This window comes from Lathyrus oleraceus, chromosome 3 (assembly GCF_024323335.1).
Source record: "Lathyrus oleraceus cultivar Zhongwan6 chromosome 3, CAAS_Psat_ZW6_1.0, whole genome shotgun sequence".
NCBI lineage: Eukaryota > Viridiplantae > Streptophyta > Magnoliopsida > Fabales > Fabaceae > Lathyrus > Lathyrus oleraceus.
Genome location: NC_066581.1, coordinates 494,175,945 through 494,202,476, shown reverse-complemented (window position 1 = coordinate 494,202,476; position 26,532 = coordinate 494,175,945). Strand labels below are relative to the sequence as shown.

The following is a 26,532-nucleotide window of genomic DNA, read 5'->3' as shown; positions in this document are numbered from 1 at the left end:
GCCAATTTTGCTGGATCGACTGTCCTCTGTCGAAGTTGCTGCCTCTACCACTTCGACCATTGTCACGTCCTCCACGACCACGTCCTCTTCCTCGAAAGTTTTGGGAAAAAAGTACCTTTTCGTCTTTGATTTGCTCCTTGGTTTGATTTGCATCCTCTACTCCTTCTTCCTTCTTTTTCATCTTACGTTGTTCGTGTGCTTCGAGGGAACCTGCAAGCTCTTCGACTGCGAGCGTCGAAAGGTCCTTCGACTCTTCTATTGCACACACAATATTCTCAAATTTATCTGTTAAAGATCTCAAGATCTTTTCGACAACTCGTGCATCAGTTACTGTTTCGCCATTTCTGGTGAGTTGGTTCACCACCTTTTGTACACGCGTGATGTAGTCAGATACATTTTCTGACTCCTTCATTTGCATCCTCTCCAATTCGCCACGAAGTGTTTGGAGTCGAACTTGCTTTACTCGATGTGCTCCTTTGAACACTTTCTCCAGTGTGTCTCACGCTTCTTTCGACGTAGTCGAACCGGCAATCTTTTCGAAGCCTGATTCATCAACAGCCCTAAACAGCATGTAAAGTGCCGTTTTATCCTTCGATCGCGTCTCTTTCAACGCCTTGTTTTGAGCTGCCGTATATCCCTCAACATCTGTTGGTTCTTCAAACCCATCTTTGGTCACCTCCCACGCGTCTAGAGATCCGAGAAGAGCTTTCATCTGGATACTCCAGTTTTCGTAATTCAACTTCGTTAGCCGTGGCAACGGCATTTGATTCATCATATTTGCCATTAGCTCTGATGCCAATTTGACAGAAAGAACGAATAGTTTGATAAACTTCTGTATATTATTAGAATGCAATTTTGGACTTTATACATACAAAGAAAACTTTAGCTATTCTACTAATTATGATAAATAGTAAATACTCTTAATTTTTCCACTGTCTATTGACCTTCCAATTCTCTCCATTAACTTATTTATTAAAACCCATTAACTCTAACATTAAGTTTATTCAACAGTCTTAGTTTATGAAAGGAGGGACTGGTGGATTCCCATTGATTGAGTAAAATAAGTCATGATATTGATGTATGGATGGTATCTCAGAGGGACGAGGCCAGCAAGCGACACCAGAAACTAGGAAAATTTTCCTTCATGTAATTGTTTCCGCATCACTAGCATCTCAACTGAATGTATCTCTGATACAATATTAAGTAATGCATTTTCAAAATCACTTCTTTTGGTATTTTGTTAATACCCCTAGAGTGAAATTCATATCAGTAAATAAATAATCATTATAAAACTGAACTACAAAATTTTCAGAATATGAAACAAGGATCACATGTGATTTTTATCAAACAACAAAAATGTAAAGTTTGATTTGTAAAACATAGTTCATGCAATCAAATTCACTCAAAAGGGAACTCATACAGACTTATTTCTTGAATGTAACAGCACCAAACACCAAAGTTACAATACTAGAATGAACATTATGCAAGAAAATCACTTCATTATGCAGCTTTCCATGAAGAGAGTGGTGGAGTATCAGAATCCTTCCATGTACTCATACCCTCCATATATCTATCACCCCTAACAGCATCTGCTAAGGACTCAATTTCTGCCAATTCTTGTGGTGTTAGTTTGACAGATAAAGCACCTATGTTTTGATTCAAGTTCTCAATTTTGGTTGTTCCGGGTATCGGGCACACGTCGTTTCCTTGGTGATGAAGCCAGGCTAGTGCAAGCTGAGACGGAGTACACCCTTTCTTTGTAGCCAGTTCATTAACTTTGTCAAATATAGTTTGGTTCTGCTGCAGGTTTTCAGGTTGAAATCGAGGCAAATTCTGCAACATTAAGGTATATCATTATCAAATAAAGACGGAATTGACAATTTCTCTGACATATGTTGATAACTACAGGAAATATGTGATTGAATATGTAATTGACATGAATTTCTGTAAAAGTATGATGTCGACAAACCTTCCGGTGATCATCCTGTGACAAACTCTCAAGCAACTTTGTTCCTAATGAAAAGAATCCTCGCCCAAGAGGACTATATGCCACAATTCCAATACCAAGTTCCCTAAGACAGAAAAACATAACTCATCAAGTTAGAGTTCATATCTACATAAGATCGAAACTTCAGATCGTGTGTTTGCATATTAGTGTCATGTTCTGTGTCTGTGTCAGTGCTTCATATCACTGTTATCTAGCAGAGCACACGAAAGAGAAATACTTGATAACAAAACATCTCACCTGCAAGTTGGAATTATTTCTTCCTCAACATCTCTTGACCAGAGTGACCATTCCAACTGCACAGCTGTTATTGGATGAATGGCATGTGCTCTTCTGATTGTTGCAGCTGAGGCCTCGGACAAGCCGATGTATTTTATCTTTCCCTCTTCAACTAGTTTTTTCAACTCTCCAATCTTACAATTAAAACCAAAAAATATTATATAATATCAACAAATAGTTCATTTTCAATCAAAGAGAGTCGAAAAGAAAAGAATCAAACCGTGACTTCAATTGGAAGACGAGTATCAATCCGATGCTGATAATAGAGATCAATAGAATCAATATCAAGTCTCTTCAAGCTACCTTCACAAGCTTCTCTCACATAAGCTGGGTCACCACAGATCTCAAATTTCCCTTCCCTAGCTCTGACTCCAAATTTCGTAGCCAATTGAACTTTCTCTCTTACCTCTCCCTTCAAAGCCTTTCCAAGAAGCAGTTCGTTGGTGTGAGGACCATAGATATCAGAAGTATCAAGAAAAGTGACACCAGATTGAATGGCATGGTGGATGAGAGCAATCATGTCAGGTTCAGGTTTAGGGGGACCATAGAAAGCAGACATACTCATGCAACCAAGTCCTTGTAAGGACACTTCCATTCCCTGAGATCCCAACTTCATTCTTCCTACTTTTGACATTGCTTTGACTCCGATTGAAACACCAGACAAATCTCCTATGATATTGATATATACTATGTATAGGCCAGACAAATTTAAGGTTGTAATAAACAAGTTATTATCACTATAGTTTTTTGTTTGGTTGTAAAATCACTAAATAATATCTTTCCTATTTTGTTAACTTATAATAAATAACATAAAATGGTAAACATCTTCTAACACTAGAATTATATTGGCTATAATAGGTTATATTTAATTACTTGATATTATAGAGTTTTTTTATATTTATTTACCTTTTTTATGAATATCAAATGACTCTCTTAAATATTTTTGTAAATTAGTTTAATTACATTGATATTTTTGTTACTTAGCTTACTTTTAAAATAAGATAAAAAATATTTTTTTAATAATAAAATAACACATTAAGAAAAATGTGAAAACCAAGGAAGCAGAGATAATTTCAAGACAAAATAAAAAATAAAAAATAAAATCCAACAAGAAAAATATACCATAACCTAAATAAAACAAGCCAAACAAAAGAGACAAGAGAAAAAAGAATAATTTGACAGATCGATAGTTTGTAAAATAAAAATTTTATGAGTTGAGAATTGTTTAGAGTTTATTCAAGGATAATAAACTGTTTATTTGTAGGTTATAGCATTAGTACCTATTAAAAATAAATGTTAACGTATAAGATTGTAAACATTATTTTTATCACAAAGAATAAAATAAAGCTAAACTGTTTTATTATATATTATTTTTTGGTGGCCGATAGTTATTTCTAATGAATTTAGGGTGATTTTTTAATTTCTTTTAAGGGCATAGTATAAACATGATTTTCTTATGATTTGATACCAAGTATAATGGTCCTTTTGAAAAGTTCGTAATTATTTCATTTTTAACGGAGTCATAAAATCAACAAAAGAGTTAGAAGAGAAGAATATTTTTATTTTGTCTAAAAATGGTTTTTTAGATAAATTAGAAATGAATTCTTACACCTTCACTAAAAGGTTTCAGAACCCTTTTCTCTATATGCAGCTATAGTGGATTGAGTGTTTAGGTTATAATATTTGGTTTTTTTAATGCTAGGATCTAATATGTTGATGGTATTGGTTTGTATTTGTTATTTGTTTGTTCTTTTGTTCTATAGTTTTCTTCAACTACTTCTAGTCTTTTCTGCTTATCTTTGGTCCACTTTGATGTTTCTCACCCCTTATTAATATATTATTTATTATTATTAATATATATATTATATATATATATATATATATATATATATATATATATATATTATAAACTATTTTTATAAGTTATTATGAAGAATTAATAAAAACAAATTTAAAAATTATTTATGAAAAAAGTTTTGTTGTTATAAGTCATCTTAAACATCATGACAAAACTTTTATCAATAAATAAACTTAAAAAAATAAATTTAAATAAATTGTCAATATTCTTTTATATCATAGAAATAATTTATGGACGAGATGTCCGGCTATGGTTTGAAACAAAATGTTATTGGTACGGGCTCTTCTACCGCCAGATACTAGCACAAAGACCTTCCATGATCAACTTTTCTTCCTATAATGACTCCTATGTGTGAATCACAACCTTAAACGCAAAGTAAATTCTTTACACAAGCTCTTTAAAATGTGTGTGACATACTAGTTTTTAAATTTTGCATAGCTTTGCCTTAAAGATAACATGTCCCTTGATCAAGATACCTAAACAGGTTCACAAAAGGACTCGGACTCTACAACAATAATTTAGTGAAAATTTAATCACTAGTAAAAGAAACATACCATCGAAGGTATTAGACTTACATTACAACCTCACGAAATTATGGAGTTTAATCACTTATTGGGATTTAACACCTTTGAAACGTGGCTATTTTGAATTTTTATTCAAATCAATTAAGGATATCAAAAAATTTGAAAATTACATATACTCAAGTGTGGCCGAGGAAGCATGGTATGCTCTTAGAGTATTGAAAACTAACTACTTTATTTGTAACTATTTTTCATATTGGCACTCTTTTAGCAATTGATGAGCTTCCAAGAAAAATAACTTAAGGGAATTTTGCAAGTGTGCAGATAGCCCCTAATGTCAAATACTCTACATGATCGTATTTTGGTGGAACGAAAGGTTATGCGTTCTTTGTTAAATGAATATCTAATTTTACGTCTTTTTTATGATCATTGTGTTTGCTTTTGTGTGTGTGTGTCGTTCATAGTGTTGATAAATGTTAGGAGTTGAAAGATGATGGATTTCTAGCAAGTGAACTAAAAATTGTCACAAGTCATAAAAATTTCTTCTCCATAAGGATTCTTCTATTTTAACAAAGCAATTATAAATGCAAGAAAAATGTAAAACTCGGGATTTTGTAATATTTTAGTTTAGTAAAAAATATGAATAAAGTATAGGAAGTAATCAAATGAAAAAGACTATGAAGTCTTATTTTGAATTCTCTATATATCATTGTTGATGAAGGTGACTATTTATCTTAAATCAAGTTCTCATAGTTTACGAAAATTTAATAAAGCCGTTATACCCAATTGCTTGGTGTATAACTCGTTATTATATGCTACAACTTCTTAATCTATAAGTTCAGTTTGAAGCTAAAATATACGAAATCGGTACGTTAAGCCTTAAGTCACAACTTATAATTGTTTAGTCCTTAATCCATAAGTTCAGTTTGAAGTTAAAATATATGAAATCGGTACGTTAAGCCTTAAGTCACAACTTATAATCATTTAGTCCTAAATCAGTTACTAAGTTGAACAATTAATCTACTTCAGGTTCATGGACTTAAGTTCAGTAATCCCTACAAACCTATTTTTGATTCTTGAGTTCATCAACGCATAAAAAGCTTTAAACATGAGGTTAATTGGATAAAATAGTGAAATATCAATTCATGCAAATAATACAAAGCCCAAATCTAACACCTTAATTTTTGAGTTAGTATTTTAATTTATTTATTTGTATTTTAATTTAATTATTATGTTGTTGTGGTTAAATGAATAAGAAGCTTGGGGTGTGTATGTCCTTGAGGTGGGAGTGTAGAGAGGGAGTTAGAGGCTGATAGAATTAATTTAGAATTATTTTAATAATTAAAATAATAGTAGTTTATTTAATAAAATTGAAGAAATAGAGAACTTTGGCCAAAAGTGAAAAATAAGAGAAATAGAATGGAGGAAGGAGAGATATAGGATTAAGCGAGGGGAGTAATTACATTTTTAAATAGGTTAATACCCTAAATATTTAAGATTAAGCATAATCCAAGTTTAGAGAGCCCTAATTCTTACCAGTACATAAAAATCAAAGTTGAGGAAATGGAAGACAAGTGGGAGGCTAGAGGTTGAAGGGAAGACATATTCAAATTAGTTCAGATTCAGATTTCTCACTAGGGATTAAGGTAAGGGGGAGAAGTTTATTCATAAATGGGTATAATACACAAAGAGTATAATGAGAAGTCCTTAACCTCTAATAGGATTGTTGGGTTTTGATTGAATTATGTAATTTGGTGATGAATTGATGTTATGTGATGATGTTGTGATGAAATTCGTGTACTATTATGTGTCAAAATTCTATTTATATTTGCTTTGAAACTCCTCCATTATTGTGTTGAAAAAGCTTTGAAAAATAATTTGAAAACCTTGAAAAGTGATGATTTTTTATGTCAATCTATGATATATTGTGAACTTTCTGTTTTAATCATTGAATAATTGAAGTATATCGAATTCTGAGATTCGGGGTTTTAAAAAAATCGAAATTGGAGGTCTGGAAGACCTCCAACAGAGAAAATTGTAATTCTATGTTGCAGGTTTGTGCCTCCTCTCTTAGCGAGGGAGGGCCTCGCTCAGTGAGACGTCGCTTAGCATCGCATAGCGAGTTGTGGCTTAGCGAGTGATATCCTTTCCTGGCGACGCTGACAATACAACATTGTTTGAAAATGTCGTAACTTGAGATCCGTGACTCCGTTTGAGGCGCAGTTTGAAGCATTGAAAAGATAACATGAAGCAATATCACATGGTGATGGTTTAGGAGTTTAGTCATGTAAGTATGATGAATGTATATGAAATAATATGAATACGTGTGATGTGTTATCATTATAAAGGTGAAATAATCATGAATCAATGGTGTTGTTCGATAATATTGAGTGTTAATCCTACTGATTATGATACTGTGTGATTGTGAATATCTGATGATGATGTTGTGTTGAATGTTTAAGTTGTGATGTTGACATGCTCCTATATGATCATAATTTATATTAATGTATTTTGTAATGTTATTGTGGGACAATAGTTCGTGAGGGGAATCATTATCGTTGTGTCAATGCAAGTTTTGTTTATTGTCGGGAGAGGACTTTAAATATTATGTTGTTGTTTCATTGACGTGTATTGACATGCATCATTATGGGGTTGTTGTTGATGAAAGAGGAAATTTGCAATCCGAGCAGGGTGGATTGGTGACTTGTCCCGAATCTGAGCAGGTGGATTCGGGGTTCGAGTAGAGTGAACCTGGTTCCTGAGTGAAACAATTGATGATGATATGGTACCACATGCATATGAGTCTCATTGCATAATTTAATTGATGAATATGTGATTTCTTGGTGTATGATGATGGATTGAGTGTGAGAATGATGATGTGTGATAGATGTGGATTATGTAGATGTTTGAATTCTACTTTGCAGCTTATACTGTTTGTTAATTGAAGTGAATTCTTACCCCCTTTACTTTGATGTTGTTTACCATGGATATCTTGCAGATGATTAGGATTAGAAGTTGATGTTGTGAGTGGAAGGTGGATTTTGAAGTTATCTCCATTTAGTTTCGTTGCTTATCCAGGGTTATGCTCTGATCATGTAACACCGGGGTTGGGACGCTTATTTTAATTGTTGAATTCAAATTAATGTTTTTGAGGAGTTTTTATGATGTTATTTTGAAGTTGAGAACAAACATGATTTTTTCGAGTATTTTAATTTGATTTTCTGTTGTTATTTTAATAAAGTTGAGATGTTTTGAAGTTGGTAACACTTTAATCAACGTATAATGATTGTTATATAAGTTTTGGGGTTATGGTGTTACACCAAACATATTTCCCAAAAGATCCATACAGGTTCATCTAAAAGAAAATTAGACACTTTGTTCGAGCTTTGTTGACCGTGGAAGAATTCTCAGTCTGTGACTCAATCTTTTCCTAGCATAATGAATCCCATATTCTTCCAATGTGCTACTCTGATTCCAATTGATCGTATAACTTCTCTGGTCATCGAGTTCCACCTCTACCTATCCACGAACCCACATAGTGTCATAATTATGTTGTACCCGAGTCCGTATTGGAAATTGATCAATTACTACACTTCACGGCACACCGTTGTATATACAAATCTGGGTGTACTCTCAAGTCGTTAGTATAATGTCTCATAAGTCATTCCTTGTAGAGTCGGCCTATTAATTTTTCTCCTAGAATATTATGGTAGATTTCGACATCAGGATAATCATAACGCATCAGTTCCAAATTGGACCCATCACGGATTGCTCAAGCTTATTCAACTGACTTCTTAACCGTATAAATAAAAATCCAACTAATTCGGCATGAACTTGCCTCCTAGCTCGGTGAAGTAATTAAAACTTTGGTCATATGGCTCCTTATATAACGCCTAAGAAATCTAGATAGATTTTAAATCAATAATTCCCATTGTAATGCCTTAATCCCAAAATGCCTCAAGTCAAGCGTTACTACCTTGGAGTTTTCCTATTACAACTAGCGGACACGTAGTTCTTTTGTTGATACAGGTTATATGAATCCATCTTTAATGCCTCCTTTCGACCATACAGTCACATACCGTCATACCCCAATTTTGTTTTATCTTAAATTATATTACATTCACCTGCATTCACATTTCATTTGGTCATGTTATTACTTCATCAACTAAAATAACTCAATTGCACACATCCAATAAAATCAAAGGTCAATGGTTGATATTTTGATCTTGACCATGCGTTCATCCTTGTCACTTTAGTTAAATATCTTTCATTGCACTAGTTTGCATTTGAGAAAAATTTAGATCAAGGTTTTGACTATTTGACTTGGGGTCACTGAGATGTTTATTGGATTATGGTTTATTTTCCCTCATGGTTGTAATTTTATTAGTTAAATCATATGGCCTTTTGTCATGACTAGGTGAAGGAAAGAAATTTTAAAATAAAAATCATGTTGTCAATTGATAAGATAGATTACTTTTAATTGCTCTTGAAATATCATTTAGCGCCACCTTTTAATCTAATCACTTGGAAGTACTTTAAATTTGTGGACATGATGATTCGCTGTCTCATATGAGTCAAAAACGAGTTTAAGACAAAACGCAGTAAAAAGGGAAGCGACACTCGAGTATCGTATTGCAATGACTCTTGGAAAATTAACCAAATAAGAAAACAAAAAAGGGGGGAAGGGTTCAATTTGATTATAATAAGTGATTATAAGTGATTATGAAATAAGTCGATCTACTGTTCGGTCTCCTAACTTATCATCGATCAAAATAATTTACAATCTCTAAGCGGTATCTATTCCTTTTTTATTACAGTATCAATCAAACAAGCGTAATTGACACCACAAGATATATATTCCTAATTTCCAAATTAAGTATACGGGTTAAAGCAATCACAAATAAAGCAAACGCGATAACACAAACGTGAACTAAGCAGACGCGATTTAAGGTAAAGGAACATAAAATCATCGAAACAAATAAATCAACCCTAAGAGAAATAAAATTAAGCATTTGATTATCAAAGAGAGGAATTTAAAGGAAAATATATTAATTGGGAAATATGAAGACCTCAAAGCATGATGGAGGCACGATTACAGTAGATCAACTCTGAGAGTGTTAGTTCTCCATAGGTTCATACAAAACTTTAGAAATGTTTTGTGAATAGTGAATAATGAGAGAGTGAACAGTAGTAGCGGAAATCCTTATAAAACAAAAGAGAAATTCGGGCCCTTATGGGATATGACCCAAAAATTACAAAAACTGGCTCAAACTAACTATTTTAATTAAGTTTGGAACTTCAACAAATTATTGACCCTCCTTCACTCTGAATCTGCTTTCGACTTCAACATTAAACTTTTAGCTCTTTCTCTTAGATTTCAACCGCATATTAGAATGTGTCAATCCATCTCTCGTAGCTCAAGTTATGGTCTGCATAGTGAATATGTATCAAATAATTGTTAATGCTGAAAATAAAATATGAAATTAAAATAAAGGCAAAATAAACTTAAATCTAAAAACACAATAAAATAGTAAAATTAATAAACTAGATAAATGTCTAAGTACAATAGTAGAAGAATATACATCGAAATGCACTGATCAGAACATCATTGATAAAACACACTTGTCTATATTTTTTCATCTTTGTTTTGACTAGTAAAAGACGTTATGTAAAAAAAATTTAAAAAGGTTTTTTGGTATGCATTACATTCTTAAAGTAAAAAAGGGTTTTCTAATCACATTTCCAATAGGTGCAAAAATATACATATCATAGAATTAGAAATTCATTTTTAAATAATGCATTACATGAATAAGTTAAGGTGTGCCCAGAACATAATACAAATAAATTTGAGAAAGGAAAACCAGGTCTTTATAATGAGGTCTCACGCGATTGCATCCCCATCAACATCATATGGACTTGCATCCCCAACTCGTGCTTGTTGTTCTCTACATCATCACCATTTTGGCATCTCCACATACCCTACAAACAACATCAAATGCACATCATGATTCATCAGCAACATAACATCATCAAGAATGCACCACATCATAACAATAAATCATTTAAACGAAACATGATTTACAAAAGAAAAGAGAAAAGATCAATTACACCATCACATATAACACATTGTCCATATCACATACATGAAATTGAAGGAAAAAAATAGCAAAAGCATCTCAGCAAGCAAAACGCGTCTCATTTCCATTACACCTAAATCCCTCAATATCAGGGATTGAGCAAAAACCCCTAACCGTTTTGATTTCCCTTTAAGTCTATCCAAAATCTAAGCTCGTCATTCCATGTGAATTCAAGAAACATCTAACTAAAATTTCTCAATTTCATACGTACGTCACCTTAACCTCAACGCCTCCTATAAATATAACCCACTACTTCATTCAATAACAAGCTTTTTACTCTACTGAAACATTGCCAAAATCATTCCAAAGCCTCACCAAAAGCTCAAAAAACCTAAAACACTTCTCAGATAGTTGAGCTAGGCCCCTTACGTTATCCCTATTACTACAACCTAAACAACAAACAACAACCACTAGCAGTAGTAGAAGCATCCTCAGAAGGAGAGGAAGTGAAGAGACGAAAGCAAAACAAAAAAGGGAAAATAGAAGGTTACCTGTTGGGATTCTTCACGCCATTAACTTCTGGCTGGTAATAACCCTCTTCTTTTTGTTTGACTTGACTCCCTTCGTGACATTTAATTTTGTTTGTAGCCAATAACGAAGAAACGAACCAAATATTGGTGTATTATTTGTTGATTTCACTTGATTGCCTTTCCACGTAGCTTGATTTCGTGCTTATGTGTAGTTTCTCTGTTTGATTTCCTATTAGAATTGTTGTGTGATTAGGGATTTGAGGCGATTCAGTTTCATTTGGTTGAGTTGTAGAATTAGGTTTTGGATTTGGGAAGAGCTTCGATCTAGTAAATATTTGGGGTTTTAGAGGTTGAATTTAGTTTCAGGAAGGAGAATAACCTAGGGTTTGTGTTTGGTTATTTCTGTTTCGGGGATTTTCAGCAAGGGTCCACCGGAGAAGATGGTGAAAACCACCACCAGCCACCGCGAGTGGGCCCTTTCTTTGGCGACCGAAGGTTGCAAAGGAGATAGGGTGGAAGATGTAGGAGATGAAAATAGAGATTTGAAGTGAAGAATGAATTGCTCTCTCTCTCTCTCTCTCTCTCTCTCTCTCTCTCTCTCTCTCTCTCTCTCTCTCTCTCTCTCTCTCTTGTTTTGCTTGTTTTAAGAAGGTGTTTAACTGACTTTGACAAGTGGCGGGTTACGTGTCACTTGTACCTATTTCATGTACTGGTGGTTGTGTAATCATGTGAGGCGAGTGCAGGATTGTTGACTTGTGATCCTTACCCTTTATTCGTTTGATCTCTTTGACTACTCCAAGGTAGTCTCATCGTGTAATGGAGATGAAGTCAACATTTTTGACCCTATGATGTGCTTCTAGCACCCTGAGCTTCTCCCAAAACTGATTCCCCCCTCCCACCATTTTCTTTCCATCTGTTGTCTTTAATGTTGGGTCGGGGTCTCTCTTGAGCCCAATTTTCTAACAACCCTTTCTTTTTCTTTCTTAATTTATTTACTTCTTTTTTATATATTATGCCAATTAATTAATCATAACCTTATTTTAATTAATTGATTAAGTTATTTAGTTCTTAATTAATTTAATTAAATAATGAGATCAAGTTTTCATTAATTAATCAAAGTAATTATAATTAATAAACATAATTAGTTAATTAAAATAAAATTTAATTAATTAATTCACTATTTTGGTGTAACTATCATGTTAATCATCTTCATGCATATTTACTCTTGCTTATTCAAATTATATCCATTATCCTTTGATTATGTTTGTTAATATTTGTTTAAATGGACAATTAATAAACAAATTGATGAATATAATGAGATTAATTTTGCATTTCAAAACTACTAAAACCCTTTGTCCAACGCCAAATGGGCTTTTCGAAACCTTGGTCCAATGTCAAGTGATTTCTTTCAAACCCGATCCATTCATAGCAAGTCAATTTCAAATCTATTCAAACGTAACATTAAATATTTTCTTAAACAAATATGAAAGAAATTGATCCTTGGAGTTTCGCATTCCTTAAATCATTGAATGATTGCTCTCGAGGCACACATCTTGGATTAGCTTTTTATTCACTCTTTTCGCTTTTAAAACACTTAACATAATAACTTGGATGAAAAGAAGGGTCATTGGAGTCTAGCATTCTGGTGGAACCTTTGAACAATTAACTTCGAGACTCACATCTCGTTCTTGTTGAAAGTTCATTGTACATCAAAATATTTTCATGAATACATTGAATGAAAAATGTATCGTTGGAGTTTAGCATTCCGGTAATACCCCGAATAATTAGTTCTGAGGCCCACGTCTCGTTCTGATCGAATATCCGTCATTCACCTTTAAAAATATTCAAATGCACCAAACTTATTTTCTCGCCCCCGCGCGATTGAAACCTTTCAAATGCATCCCTTCTAACGCATACAAACTAGCGCTTAAGTCTTCCCCGCGAGCGTACAAACCCATGTTTTACCCTTAGAACTTGATCCGAACACGTGTTCACTATAAAACACTTTAATCAATCAAAATATTTTCGAAAGAATGACGCTTAATCCTTTCTAATGCATAAATAAACTAGCGCTTAAGTCTCCCCCGTGAGCATGCAAGTCAATGTTTAATCCTTAAAATACGATCTAAACACTTGTTCATTAAAACAAACCAACCAACAAAATATATCCCCCCCAAATTACAAAGCTTTGAGTTCCTCATTGTATCCGAGGATACGTAGGAGCGAGACCCGCAATCTCGTTAAGCACCCTAATAAAAACATTTTTGCGACCCCTTTCAACTTTCCTTTTACACTTTTAATAACTCGAAGAAAACAAATAACATGAACTAACATTTAATCGTATGTTTAATTAAAAGGTTCCCGTTGAGTACAACGAACATGAGAGGTTCTAATACATTCACCTTGCTTAATCGACTCCCGAACCCGAATATGGTTGCGACGACCATGTTTTTAAAGATTTTACGATATTTTAACTTTCCTTCATGGACCCTACATGTAGAGTTTAATACTTTATTGTCCTTCAAACGTTGTCCATAACAGGGTGACCATAAATATGGTTTATGGGTAATTTACAAATCATGCTAAGGGACATGAGTGACCTAGATGGAATTTGCCCCTCCTACATATACGAGAGTAATATCTATGAGCCCCTTGATAAAGTATGACAGTAAAATGCATGGACGTGCTCAAATAAGTCGATATGAGATATTGAGCTTATTTGTTGTTATCAAGTATACTCGGGTGACACATTATATGCCTTATGTTCAAGTATTGGACTATACAAGGGTGACACATTATATGCCTTGTGTTCAATATAGATATAAGGGCTTATTTATTGTTATCAAGTATCAAGGAATATAATATTGGACTATACAAGGGTGACACGTTCTATACCTTGTGCTCAATATAGATATAATGACAAAAGGGTAATTGTATACATGATCATTATCATAGAAAGGTTATGTCATATCACATGAGATTTTTGTTACTTGGATATCAGTGATTTATTGCTAGATAGTGCTCATTGTTTATAATATTAAATATATGATTCAATATTATTGTCAACGTAACGAGAACCTATAGGGTCACACACATAAAGTACTGACATAGGAACAAATGATTAAATTAAATAAGATTTAATTTAATTAGATATTAATTGTATTATTTAATAAATTAACACAAATATAGTTTATTTGATTAAATATTATTTAATTAAATAAATGAGAATTGACAGTTAATTAAATTAAATAAGCTTAATTTAATTAAAAGAGTTTGGTTAAATATAATAATATTTTATTTAAATGAAATAGTTTAATTAAATAAGATTGGGTTTATTTTGGAAAAATCCAAAATAAGAGCATTAGGGTTTTAGTAGCTCTCTATAAATAGATGAGATATTTTCCCTACTAATCCTAATTGTCAATTTTCTCTCAACAAGAAAAGGCTAGCACCACGTTCCACTTTGTACTCGCGTGAACTTCGTAGAGACAATAGTATTTTCCACGTTTGTGATCAAAGTTAAAACATGTTTCAAGAGGTAATTCAGAATCCTTATTTTGTGTTTGATTTTTGATTGATGATTTAATCAAGATTCGTTCATCGGGATTTTTCCTCTAAGAGAATCAAAGTTTTGAAGAATCTCTCTTAAATCCCTTAAGGCTCGGCTACTTGGATTACCTCTTGTCATAATGTTCTATCAAGGACCATGCTTCTATCCAAATCATTAATCTTGAGGTCTTTCTTGATAACTTCTCTTATACTCTATATAAGTCTTCCTCTTCCTCGAATGTTTTTCCTTATCTCCATCGGATTTACTCTCCTCACTACAAAATATATATGTCTTCTCTCTATGTGCCAAAACCACCTAAGTTTATTTTCCATCATATTCAATACTATAGGTGTTGCCTAGACACTCTTTCTAATATTTTTCGTTTCTAAGTGATGATTCTTAACCGCCCAACATTTTGTCCCGTACAAAATTGCAAGTCTTACCGCGGTCTGATAAAACTTTCCCTTCAACTTGAGTCGTACCTTTGCATCATATAAAACACTCGATTCCTTTCTCCATTTCAACCATCCAACTTGAATTCGATGGTTTACACCCCCTTCTATTTCTCCATCATTTTGTATTACAGACTCAAGATATTTAAACCGTGTGACTTTAGGGATAATATGGTCTCCAACTTTCACCTCTATATTAGACAAGTTTCTTCTTTTGTTGAACTTATATTTCATATATTTCGTCTTACTTCTTCTTAGGCAAAAACCATATGTTTATAAAGCTCGTTTCTAAATTTCCAAAATCTCATTTAAATCCTCCTTCGACTCTCCAAGACGGACTATATGATCCTTAAAAAGTATACATCTCGATGCTATCTCTTGGATGTGTGCCGTGAGTACATCCAAAATTAATTTCGAGTCAAAATAACATTCTTAAAACATGAGCATTTCAACTCCAACAATATGCACTAAAGACCTTAGAAGGTCCATAAAACTAGAGAAGATAATAGTCAACCAAATGTTCCCGAAAGCCACAAAAACTTAGGCAAAAGTTGTATAGATATTAGAAGTCAATAAACTTGAAAAAACTAAAATCCAACATTGCAAAATCTATCAAAACACAATGCAAAACAACATCTAAAAATCATACAGACACTGCTATGATTAAATCACTAAGCAAAACAAAGAGTACAATTATTTGGAGTTATTGGGATTCAACCATATAAATAAGCCTCATACTCAAGGATTAAAATGTGCTTATAAATAAGGGTTGACAAAGAATGTGTTCCAAACAATTAAAAGTACACAAAGGACTCGTGATTATGAAATTAATGTAAGAAAGACTATATTTTTATAACAAGGAGTTTGAGTTATAAATTATAATTAATTGGGTTTTTTGAGATATTAGATATAATCTAAGTTGATTTGTGTAGCCCAAGCCTAAAGCTAATTAGGATTTAGGCTTTGTTACTTAGTTTGTTATTTTACTTAGTATTCAAGTAACTTAGGTGTATATAAATAGACACTTTGTAATTTAGTATTATCATTCAATTCAATAATAAAATCCTTATTTTATTAGTCTCTCTTTCTCTCCTTACTAAAAGTGCCTCAAGCACTAACAAATTGGTATCTAGAGCTCCAATTAGATTCTTGATCATTTTTTCAAGAATCACACATCAAATATCGTGTTTCCGGGATCATGGGTTATTGTTGATCAATCGTTACAAAGATGAATGATAACGGAAATTTACCAAACTCGTTTCTAACTCTTGACAAAAATAATTGGCTTCGATGGAGAAAACAAATGCAATATCTATTTGGCTTTCATGAAACCCTAAAAGTGGTTACTGATGGTGTTCTTGAGGCTAGTGAAGATGCAATCGAAGCACAGAGAACCGCTCACAAGGATGCCAAGAAGAATGATTGTAAGGAGAGGTTTTACATCGAATTGGCGGTTGATGCGGCTAATTTCGACAAAATCACTCATGTTGCGACGGAGGCATGGGATATTCTTGTAAAGTATTATGAAAGAAGCGAGAAAGTTGAGGTTGTCGAGTTGCAAATTTGTGATGACAAATGAATTGTTGTCAATGGGAGAAGACGAAAGGGTTGCAGGCTATGTGTCGAAGGTGAAGAAACTCGTCCATCTCATGAAGGGTCATTATGAAACCTTAACTGATAATATGTTAGTTGAGAAGGTAATGTGTATGTTGACCTCTCACTTTGATCATGTTATTGTAGCTATTCAAGAATCCAACAATCTTGAAACCCTAAAACTGGAAGATTTAGTCGGTTCATTTGAGGCGCATGAGATTAGGATTTTCGAAAGTAAAGGAGTTCAAGACTCGATACAAGCACTACATGCTCAATCATGGAAGAAGAATTGTGGTTCCAGTAAGTTCAAAGGCAAAATCGATAAGACTCAAGGAAAGAAGTCTTGGTCAAATCCTCAAAAGAATAAGGTTGATGATAGAGCTTCAGAATCCTTGAAAAGAGGGGAAGGAAATTCCTATCAGAAAGACAAAGAAGAGAAAAAAGATGTGCACTACTATAACTATGAAAAGTGGGGTCACTTGGCCAAGCATTGTTGGTACAGGAAAAACAAGGGATCAACAAAAGGCAAGAACGAAGGAATGAACCTTTCACGTCAAGATTGAGATGATTCTGATGATATGGTGGTTATGGCTGCAGTTGCATATGACCATGTCGAACCCAAGATCTGGTTCCTCAACTTAGGTTGCTCAAATCACATGACTGGTCGAAAAGTATGGTTATTAGATTTTGACGAGTCGAAGAAGAGAAAGGTCAAACTTGCTGATAATAGCTATTTGCAAGATAAAGGTACTAGAAACATAGTTATTCAAAGTAGTAATGAAGTGAAAGCCTTGATCAAATATGTACTTTATGTCCCTGGAATGAAGTGCAGTCTGCTAAGTGTTGGACAACTAGTCAAAAAGGGATTCTTAGTGGTTATGAAAGATGTAGCCTTAGAACTTTTCGATATCCAGAATAACTTAGTCTTGAAATATTCTCTTTCGAAGAATGGAACACTTAAGACCATGAATAGTACGACTGAGGTACAATGTCTGAAAACAGTTGCCGACCATAAAAATAGTTGGTTGTGGCATCTGATATTTGACCATCTAAATTTTAGGTCGCTCAATCAATTAATCACTCAAGATATGGTAACTGGTATACCAAGTCTTAAGATGCCCGACAAACTCTATGAAGGTTGTCTAGTCGGAAAGCAGTCTAGGAAGTCTTTTGTTTCGACTATGCCAATGAGATCCTCATGCATACTCGAAGTTGTACATTCAGAAGTATGTGGTCTTTTTTAGGAGCATAAAATTAGAGGAATCATGTATTTTTTTTTCATTTGTCAATGAGTTTAGTCAAACACTGTGGATCTATGTGATCAAGAAAAAAGATTAAGTATTCAAAATATGTAAGAGATTCAAGATGCTTGTCAAATACCAGAGTGAAAAGAAGATCAAGGTGTTGTGAACAGATGAATGTAGCGAATACACATCCAAGATATTTGAAACATTATGTGAAAAACATGGTGTTGATCATGAGGTAACTGCTCCTTATACTCCTCAACATAATGGAATAGCAAAAAGAAGAAACATGACCATATTGGACATAGTGAGATGCATGCTGAAGCAAAAGAATTTTCCAAAATCCTTTTGGTGTAAAGCTATTTCGAATACTATTTATATACTGAACAGGTGCCCTACCAAGGAGCTGAAGAACAAGGTTCTCGAAGAAGTGTGGAGTGGCAAACAACCATCAGTGAGTCATCCGAAGGTGTTTGTCTCTATGTGTTACAAGCATGTTCTTGATACAAGAAGAAACAAGCTTGAAGACAAGAGTGAACCTATGATGCAAGAAGAAGCACAAGTCAGATACCTCAAAGAACTAGGGCTCTTCCAACAAGATTTCAAGACTATGAAGTGGTTGGTGATGATGAAGTCACAACAGATGGAGAACTAGTTCATTTTGCTTTACTTGCAGGTGCTGAACTGGGTTTGTGATTTAGGAGGAAGCAAGGAAAGTATACAAGTTGCAGAAAGCGCTATATGGTCTCAAGAAGGAACCTAGGGCATTGAACAATAAGATTGACTCATACTTGGTCGAAATGGGATTCGTCAAATGCAAATATGAGTATGTTGTCTATGTTCAGGTTGTGGCACAAGATATAACCACGATCTGCTTATATGTCAATGACTTTCTAGTAACTTGAAATAGCTTGACAAACTTGTCAAAGTTCAAAGAGATGATGAAGAAGGAATTTGAAATGTCGAATATGGGAAAGTTGTCATACTTCCTAGGCATGGAATTTCAAATGTCGAAGCAAGGTATGGTTCTACATCAAAGAAAGTATGTTAATGAGATACTCAAAAGATTTAGGATGGATGATTTGATTGCAACATCTTCACCTATCGAACCAAATTTGAAGTTGGAGAAGCATGGAGAGGAAAACATAGTTGATGCAACTTTGTTCAAACAAATATTCGGATCTCTGAGATATGTTTACAATAGTCGACTTGATATATGTTTCTCAATCGGATTAGTGAGCAAATATATGAGTGAACCAAGCACGTTATACATGAAGGCTGAAGGAGGAGTCTCGAGATACTTAAAAGGATCGATAAATTATGGAATTTAATTTCGATGAGACTATGAAAGCAAAGAAGTTACGGTTACTTGTTATTCAAATGTTGATTATTCTAGAGATAAGGAAGAACGAAGAAGAACTATTGGATATTTCTTTCAATTATTTGGTGCCCCAATCTCATGGTGCTCGAGAAAGCAACCTATGGTGGCATTATCGTCGTGTTAGGCTGAATATATAACGAGATCTTATGTTGCATGTCAAGCAATTTGGATCAGATCTGTGCTGGAAGAGATCGAGGTCAAAGTGAAGAAACCTTTGGTACTGCAGACCGGCAATAAGGAAGCCATAAATCTTACGAAGAATCCAATTTTGCATGGAAGAAGTAAGCACATAGAAGTTAGATTTCACTTCTTAAGGGAGAAGGTAAATCGAGATGAACTTGAAGTAAGGCATTTCTCAAGTGAAGCACAATTGGCCGATACTTTCACCAAAGGATTGAAGATCGACATGTTCCTAACATTGAGAAAGAAATTAGGAATAGTTCAGATCGATAATGATTAGTGTGTTTCGACAACTTGGATTATATGGGGTATGTTGAGATATTAGATATAATCCAAGTTGAGTTCTGTTGTCCAAGCCCAAAGCTAATTCGGATTTAAGGTTTGTTACTTAGTTTTTTATTTTATTTAGTATTCAAGTAACTTGGTTATATATGAAGACACTTTGTAATTTAGTATTTTCATTCAATACAATGATACAATCCTTATTTCCTTATTCTATCTATCCCTCCTCACTAAAAGTACCATAAGCACTAAGAGGGTTCATATATGCTCAATCTATATTACTACAATATTTTTAGAAATAGTATATTTATATAACAAGGAATTTGAGTTATAAATTACAGTATAATAGTTTTTTAAATTTGGATTTTAGATATTTACAAAATGAATTATAAAAAAAACATATAATAATTTAAGTTTAAATTAAAAAATAAATAAAAATCACCTGATTTTATTTTATAAGTAAAATTTGAATTAATGAGAAGGAGTACTAGAAGTACTCAACCTTTACAAGACAAATGAAATACAATGAAAAATGTCAATCCCCAAACTAGACCAATAATCCAATCGAAATTGCAAGACAAAATAACAGATTGACACACCAATCGGCCTAATAACAATCAGCCAATACTTTTCTTCTAGCTACAAATCAATCTCAAGACAACACTTTAGCCCTACTCACCAAATCTTCGACCCGAAAAGAATCACCCTTGAAAACCATTTCATTCCTGCTAATCAAAATTGACCAACAAACCACCAACCAAACGAGAAGTCGAAGCTGTTTGTTCATTCTCCCTTTTATGGAAGACAAAAAGCAACTAAAGTTTGTGTTTGAAACATCCAACTGATTTTGACATGATGTATCCAACCATAAAAATATATTTTCCCATACTAATGACACATGCCTACATTCAACAAAAAGATGAGTAATGAATTCGTCTTCAACCAAACATAATAGACGTACCATACTATGAGTTCCGAAATGATTCCTCTTCTAGCCAATGCTACTCTAGATGGTAGCCGATGCAACAACAACCTCCATCCAAAAATATAAGTTTTGCTGGGTGCATTTGTGATTCACAACCTGTTCAACATCTGAACCAAGTTGTCTTTAACCTGCAAGCCAAAATCAACAACAGCAGTAACAACCTGGTAACAAATTCGTACGGAAAATCCCATCTTGTTCCTCCACCAAACGAAGGTGTCTTCAACCCGCGACTTCAACTGTGTTTCCTGTAAAATGGATAGTAGTGCCTCCAATTCAGATTTTTCATCCACCTCTAACAACAAGTTTTCATCAACTTTAACATCCCAAAACCATATATTTTCCTCCCAAAATCCCATGTCTGCCACTTTAAGATTCATATGCTCCGCACGCACGTAATTGAGGGGAAATAAAGTTCGGAAAGGAACCGGACCCAACCATTTGTTATTTCAAAAATCAATTGATCTTCCATTACCCAATTTACATGAAATGTTGTAGGAAAACCAATTGCTATCTTCAACTCGCGAGAAAGCAACTAGTGATAGATCTCTCCACCATAGTGAACCGTTTTTGTTGAACGACTGCCTATTTTCTTCAATCAATTTTCTCTTAATATCCATGTATCTCATTATTAACAATTTCAACCATACAACTTTTGGTTCGACGAGAATGTGCCATTTCCATTTGCTTAAGAGTGAAAGTTCCGCAATGTTTGATGTCAAACCCACCTTCTAACTTTGGTTTACAAACCGATAATCAGTTAATTCACATCATTTTCCTTTTCTCCAGGTTACCACCCCACAAGAAATTTTGTTGAATACAATTATTTCTTGTATCACACTTTTAGATGCCTTGTAAAATGATAATGTGTAAATTGAAATTGAATTAAGCACCAAATTTATAAGCGTCACATGTCCTCTAAAGAGAGATATTTTTCCTTCCACTTAGAAAGCCGACTTCTGAGTTTTTCCAACACCGGTCGTCAAGTTGATATCCTCCTCCTCGAATTATTTAATGTAATGAAAATAATTTTTTTAAATTAATTCTCAAAATATTATTTCAACCAACTTTTCATTCTAAGCATGTGATAAATATATAAAATATTAAGTGCTTATAAAAAATATAATATTATGTGCAAAGAAATATTTGGAATTTTTGGAATTTTTAGTAAGATAATAAAAAAAATAGAATTAATTAAAAGTAATATATTGTGTAGTCTATAATCCAACCTTATGTCTATTGACTAATGAAATCAAATAGCTTATCTATTCATCAAACCTCTCTATCTTGGGTCATTCACTAATTTACTTATCAAAATTGGAATATTAAACCTTCATTCCAATTTAAAGGGATGTTACAATTTAAATTATATCCTTAAGTTTGTTATTTAGTAGTTTTTGGGTTATTATTATTTTTGAGATTATTAGAGATTTTTCCTCTAACAAATTTCTTACTTTGAGCATATATCATCTCACTTTATAACATATCGAGAAAAAAACACATAATGAAGATTAATGGTAATATTGCCACCTGTTCACCTTGCAAGATATACATCTTTTCTTTCGCTGCCAGCACTTTAACAAAATCATTACACGAAAATATAGAATCTGTTTTTTCTTCCTCTTCCTTATTATTTTTATTTCTGTTTGTTTTCTTTTACTCTTGCGATAAGGTTTGACATCACCTATCTTGTATTTAACTTTCTCATTTTGTATCTCTCATATCATTGCATTTTTTTTAATTAAAAATATTTAAAGTGAAAGATAATGCCCTAATCCAAGATTAAGAAGAATTTAAAACATTGATTTATACAACCTAATTTGTTGAAAAGAGAACTCATACTAATTTATTTCTTAAAAGTACGTAAATTTTAGATATTTGCAAAATGAATTATAAAAAAACATGTAATAATTTAAATTTAAATTAAAAAATAAATAAAAATTACCTGATTTTATTTTATAAGTAAAATTTGAATTAATGAGAAGGAGTACTAGGAGTACTCAACCCTTACAAGACAAATGAAATACAATGAAAAATGTCAATCCCCAAACTAGACCAATAATCCAATCGGATTTGCAAGACAAAATAACATATTGACACACCAATTGGCCTAATAACAATCAACCAATACTTTTCTTCTAGCTACAAACCAATCCCAAGACAACACTTTAGCCCTACTCACCAAACCTTCGACCCGAAAAGAATCACCCTTGAAAACCATTTCATTCCTGCTAATCAAAATTGACCAACAAGCCGCCAACCAAACGAGAAGCCGAAGCTGTTTGTTCATCCTACCTTTTATGAAAGACAAAAAGAAACTAAAGTTTGTGTTTGAAACATCCAACTAATTTTGACATGATATATCCAACCATAAAAATATATTTTTCCATACTAATGACACCTCCCTACATTCAACAAAAAGACGAGCAGTGAATTCGTCTAAAACCAAACATAATGGACGTACCTCTTCTAGGCAATGCTACTCTAGATGATTCCTCTTCTAGCCGATGCTACTCTAGATGGTAGCTGATGCAACAACAACTTCCATCCAAAAATATGAGTTTTCTCGGTGCATTTGTGATTCACAACACGTTTAACATCTGAATTAAGTTGTCTTTAACCTGCAAGCCATAATCAACAACAGCAGTAACAACCTGGTAACAAATTCGGACGGAAAATCCCATCTTGTTCCTCCACCAAACGAAGCTGTCTTCAACCCGCAACTTCAATTGTGTTTCCTGTAAAATCGATAGTAGTGCCTCCAGTTCAGATTTTTCATCCACCTGTAACAACAAGTTTTCATCAACTTTAACATCCCAAAACCACATATTTTCCTCCCAAAATCCCATGTCTGCCACTTTAAGATTCATATGCTCCGCACGCACGTAAATGAGGTGAAATAAAGTTCAGAAAGGAACCAGAACCAACCATTTGTTATTTCAAAAATCAATTGACCTTCCATTACCTAATTTACATGAAATGTTGTAGGAAAACCAATTGCCATCTTCAACTCGCGAGAAAGCAACTAGTGATAGATTTCTCCACCATAGTGAACCGTTTTTGTTGAACGACTGTCTATTTTCTTCAATCAATTTTCTCTTAATATCCATGTATCTCATTATTAACAATTTCAACCATATAACTTTTGGTTCGATGAGAATATGCCACTTCCATTTGCTTAAGAGTGAAAGATTGAAAGTTCCGCAATGTTTGATGTCAAACCCACCTTCTGACTTTGGTTTACAAACCGATAATCAGTTAATTCACATCATTTTCGTTTTCTCCCGGCTACCACCCCACAAGAAATTTTGTTGAATACAAATCATTTCTTGTATCACACTTTTAGATGCCTTGTGAAATGATAATGTGTAAATTAAGCACCAAATTTATAAGCGTCACATGTCCTCTTTTTTTTAGAGATATTTTTCCTTCCACTTAGAAAGCCGACTTCTGAGTTTTTCCAACACCGGTCGCCAAGTTGATATCCTCCTCGAATTATTTAATATAATGAAAATAATTTTTTTAAATTAATTCTCAAAATATTATTCCACCTAAACACATAATGAAGATTAATGGTAATATTGCCACCTGTTCACCTTGCAAGATATGCATCTTTTCTTTCGCTGCCAGCACTTTAACAAAATCATTACACGAAAATATAGAATCTGTTTTTTCTTCCTCTTCCTTATTATTTCTATTTCTGTTTGTTTTCTTTTACTCTTGCGATAAGGTTTGACATCACCTATTTTGTATTTAACTTTATCATTTTGTATCTCTCAAGAAGACTTTAAAGCTCAAGAGCAATCACATGAAACATTGATTTATACTAATTTATTGAAAAGATAACTCATACTAATTTATTTCTCAAAAGAACGTAACAGCATCAAACACAACACCAAAGGGTACAATACTATAGTATGAGCATTATGCAAGAAAAGCACTTCATTATGCAGCATTCCATGAAGAGAGTGGTGGAGTATCAGAATCCTTCCATGTGCTTAAATCATCTCCATATCTATCACCCCTAACAGCATCTGCTAAGGACTCAATTTCTGCCATTTCTTCTGGTGTTAGTTTGACAGATAAAGCACCTATGTTTTGATTCAAGTTCTCAATTTTGGTTGTTCCGGGTATCGGGCACACGTCGTTTCCTTGGTGATGAAGCCATGCTAGTGCGAGCTGAGGTGGTGTGCACCCTTTCTTTGCAGCCAGTTCATTAACTTTGTCAAATATAGTTTGGTTCTGCTGCAGATTTTCAGGTTGAAATCGAGGCATATCCTTCCGGTAATCATCTTGCGACAAGCTCTCAAGCAACTTTGGTCCCGACGAAAAGAATCCTCGCCCAAGAGGACTATATGCCACAATTCCAATACCAAGTTCCCTGAGAAACAAAATCATAACTCATCAAGTTAGAATTCATATCTATGTAGAATGTCAGTCTGGTGTCTGTGTCAGTGCTTCATACGTTCAGTTTAGCAGAGTACAGGAAAGAGAAATACTATATAACAAAACATACACACCTGCAAGTTGGAACAACTTCTTCCTCGACATCTCTTGACCATAATGACCACTCCAACTGCACAGCTGTTATTGGATGAACAGCATGTGCTCTTCTGATTGTTGCAGCTGAGGCCTCAGACAAACCGATGTATTTTATTTTCCCCTCTTCAACGAGTTTTTTAAGCTCTCCAATCTTACAAAGAAAACCAAAAAAGTTCAAGTCATCAAACATAGTTGAATCTCATAGGATAGATTATCAACAGTATATGTTATTCTAAAACGAAAAGAATCGAACCGTGACTTCAATTGGAAGACGAGTATCAATCCGATGTTGATAGTAGAGATCAATAGAATCAATATCAAGTCTCTTCAAGCTACCTTCACAAGCTTCTCTCACATAGGCAGGATCACCACATATCTCAAATTTCTCATCATCACCAGCTTTGATTCCAAATTTAGTAGCCAATTCAACTTTCTCTCTCACCCCCTTCAAAGCCTATTCCACAGTTTCCATACTTCATCAAAACAAAAGATGTAATGAAAAGAAAAGGTAAAAGGGTAAGAGAAAGTGGTAACCTTTCCAAGAAGGAGTTCGTTGGTGTGAGGGCCATAGACATCAGAAGTATCAAGAAAAGTGATACCAGATTGAATGGCATGATGGATGAGAGCAATCATGTCGGATTCAGGCTTAGGAGGACCATAGAAAGCAGACATGCTCATGCAACCAAGTCCTTGTAAGGACACTTCCATTCCCTGAGATCCCAACTTCATTCTTCCTACTTTTGACATTGCTTTGCCTCTGAAAAAAATACCAGACAAATCTTCTATGATATATATAATACTATGTAAAGGTGAGACAAAGTTAAAGGTGAGACAAAGTTAAAGGTGTACTATGCCGACTACCTGCTCAACTTATTTTTAATATTATCCTTTTTTTTTTTTTTTTTAAATGTATTTTTTGATTTTGTTAACTAAATCAAATAAGAGATCTAATGTATCATTTCATCCTTTTACTTAAATTTATAACTTAATCATAGAATTTTTTTTATGTAATAAATTAGTTTTTAAAGTAGTTTAATGGTCAAAATCCTATTATTA

The 26,532-nt window shown here is 33.6% G+C and overlaps 1 protein-coding gene across 2 annotated transcripts; it reads right to left on the bottom strand.

Moving 5' to 3' along the window:
• Positions 1-1,316: 1,316 nt before the first annotated feature.
• Positions 1,317-26,307, bottom strand: LOC127128343 (probable aldo-keto reductase 2). 2 transcript variants are annotated; one of them, XM_051057595.1, is made up of 5 exons: positions 26,121-26,307; positions 2,505-2,815; positions 2,246-2,418; positions 1,970-2,072; positions 1,317-1,833 (listed from the first exon to the last, which is right to left on the bottom strand). In XM_051057595.1, exons 1-5 carry the CDS (start codon positions 26,221-26,223, stop codon positions 1,501-1,503), a joined length of 1,023 nt encoding a protein of 340 aa, XP_050913552.1. In that variant the 5' UTR covers positions 26,224-26,307; the 3' UTR covers positions 1,317-1,500. The 2 variants fall into 2 exon arrangements, with proteins under 2 accessions (XP_050913552.1, XP_050913551.1); XM_051057594.1 differs by lacking the exons at positions 1,317-1,833; positions 1,970-2,072; positions 2,246-2,418; positions 2,505-2,815 and adding exons at positions 24,739-25,315; positions 25,455-25,627; positions 25,730-25,930 and having other exon boundaries at positions 26,011-26,298.
• Positions 26,308-26,532: the final 225 nt, after the last annotated feature.

Bases quoted from the DNA above. Each gene is read 5' to 3' on its own strand.
- LOC127128343 (XM_051057595.1), bottom strand. From the start codon at position 26,223: ATGTCAAAAGTAGGAAGAATGAAGTTGGGATCTCAGGGAATGGAAGTG. The intron at 2,073-2,245 runs GTGAGATGTTTT...TTTCTGTCTTAG, and splicing joins GAAATAATTCCAACTTGCAG to GGAACTTGGTATTGGAATTG. The intron at 1,834-1,969 runs GTTTGTCGACAT...TTAATGTTGCAG, and splicing joins CACAGGATGATCACCGGAAG to AATTTGCCTCGATTTCAACC.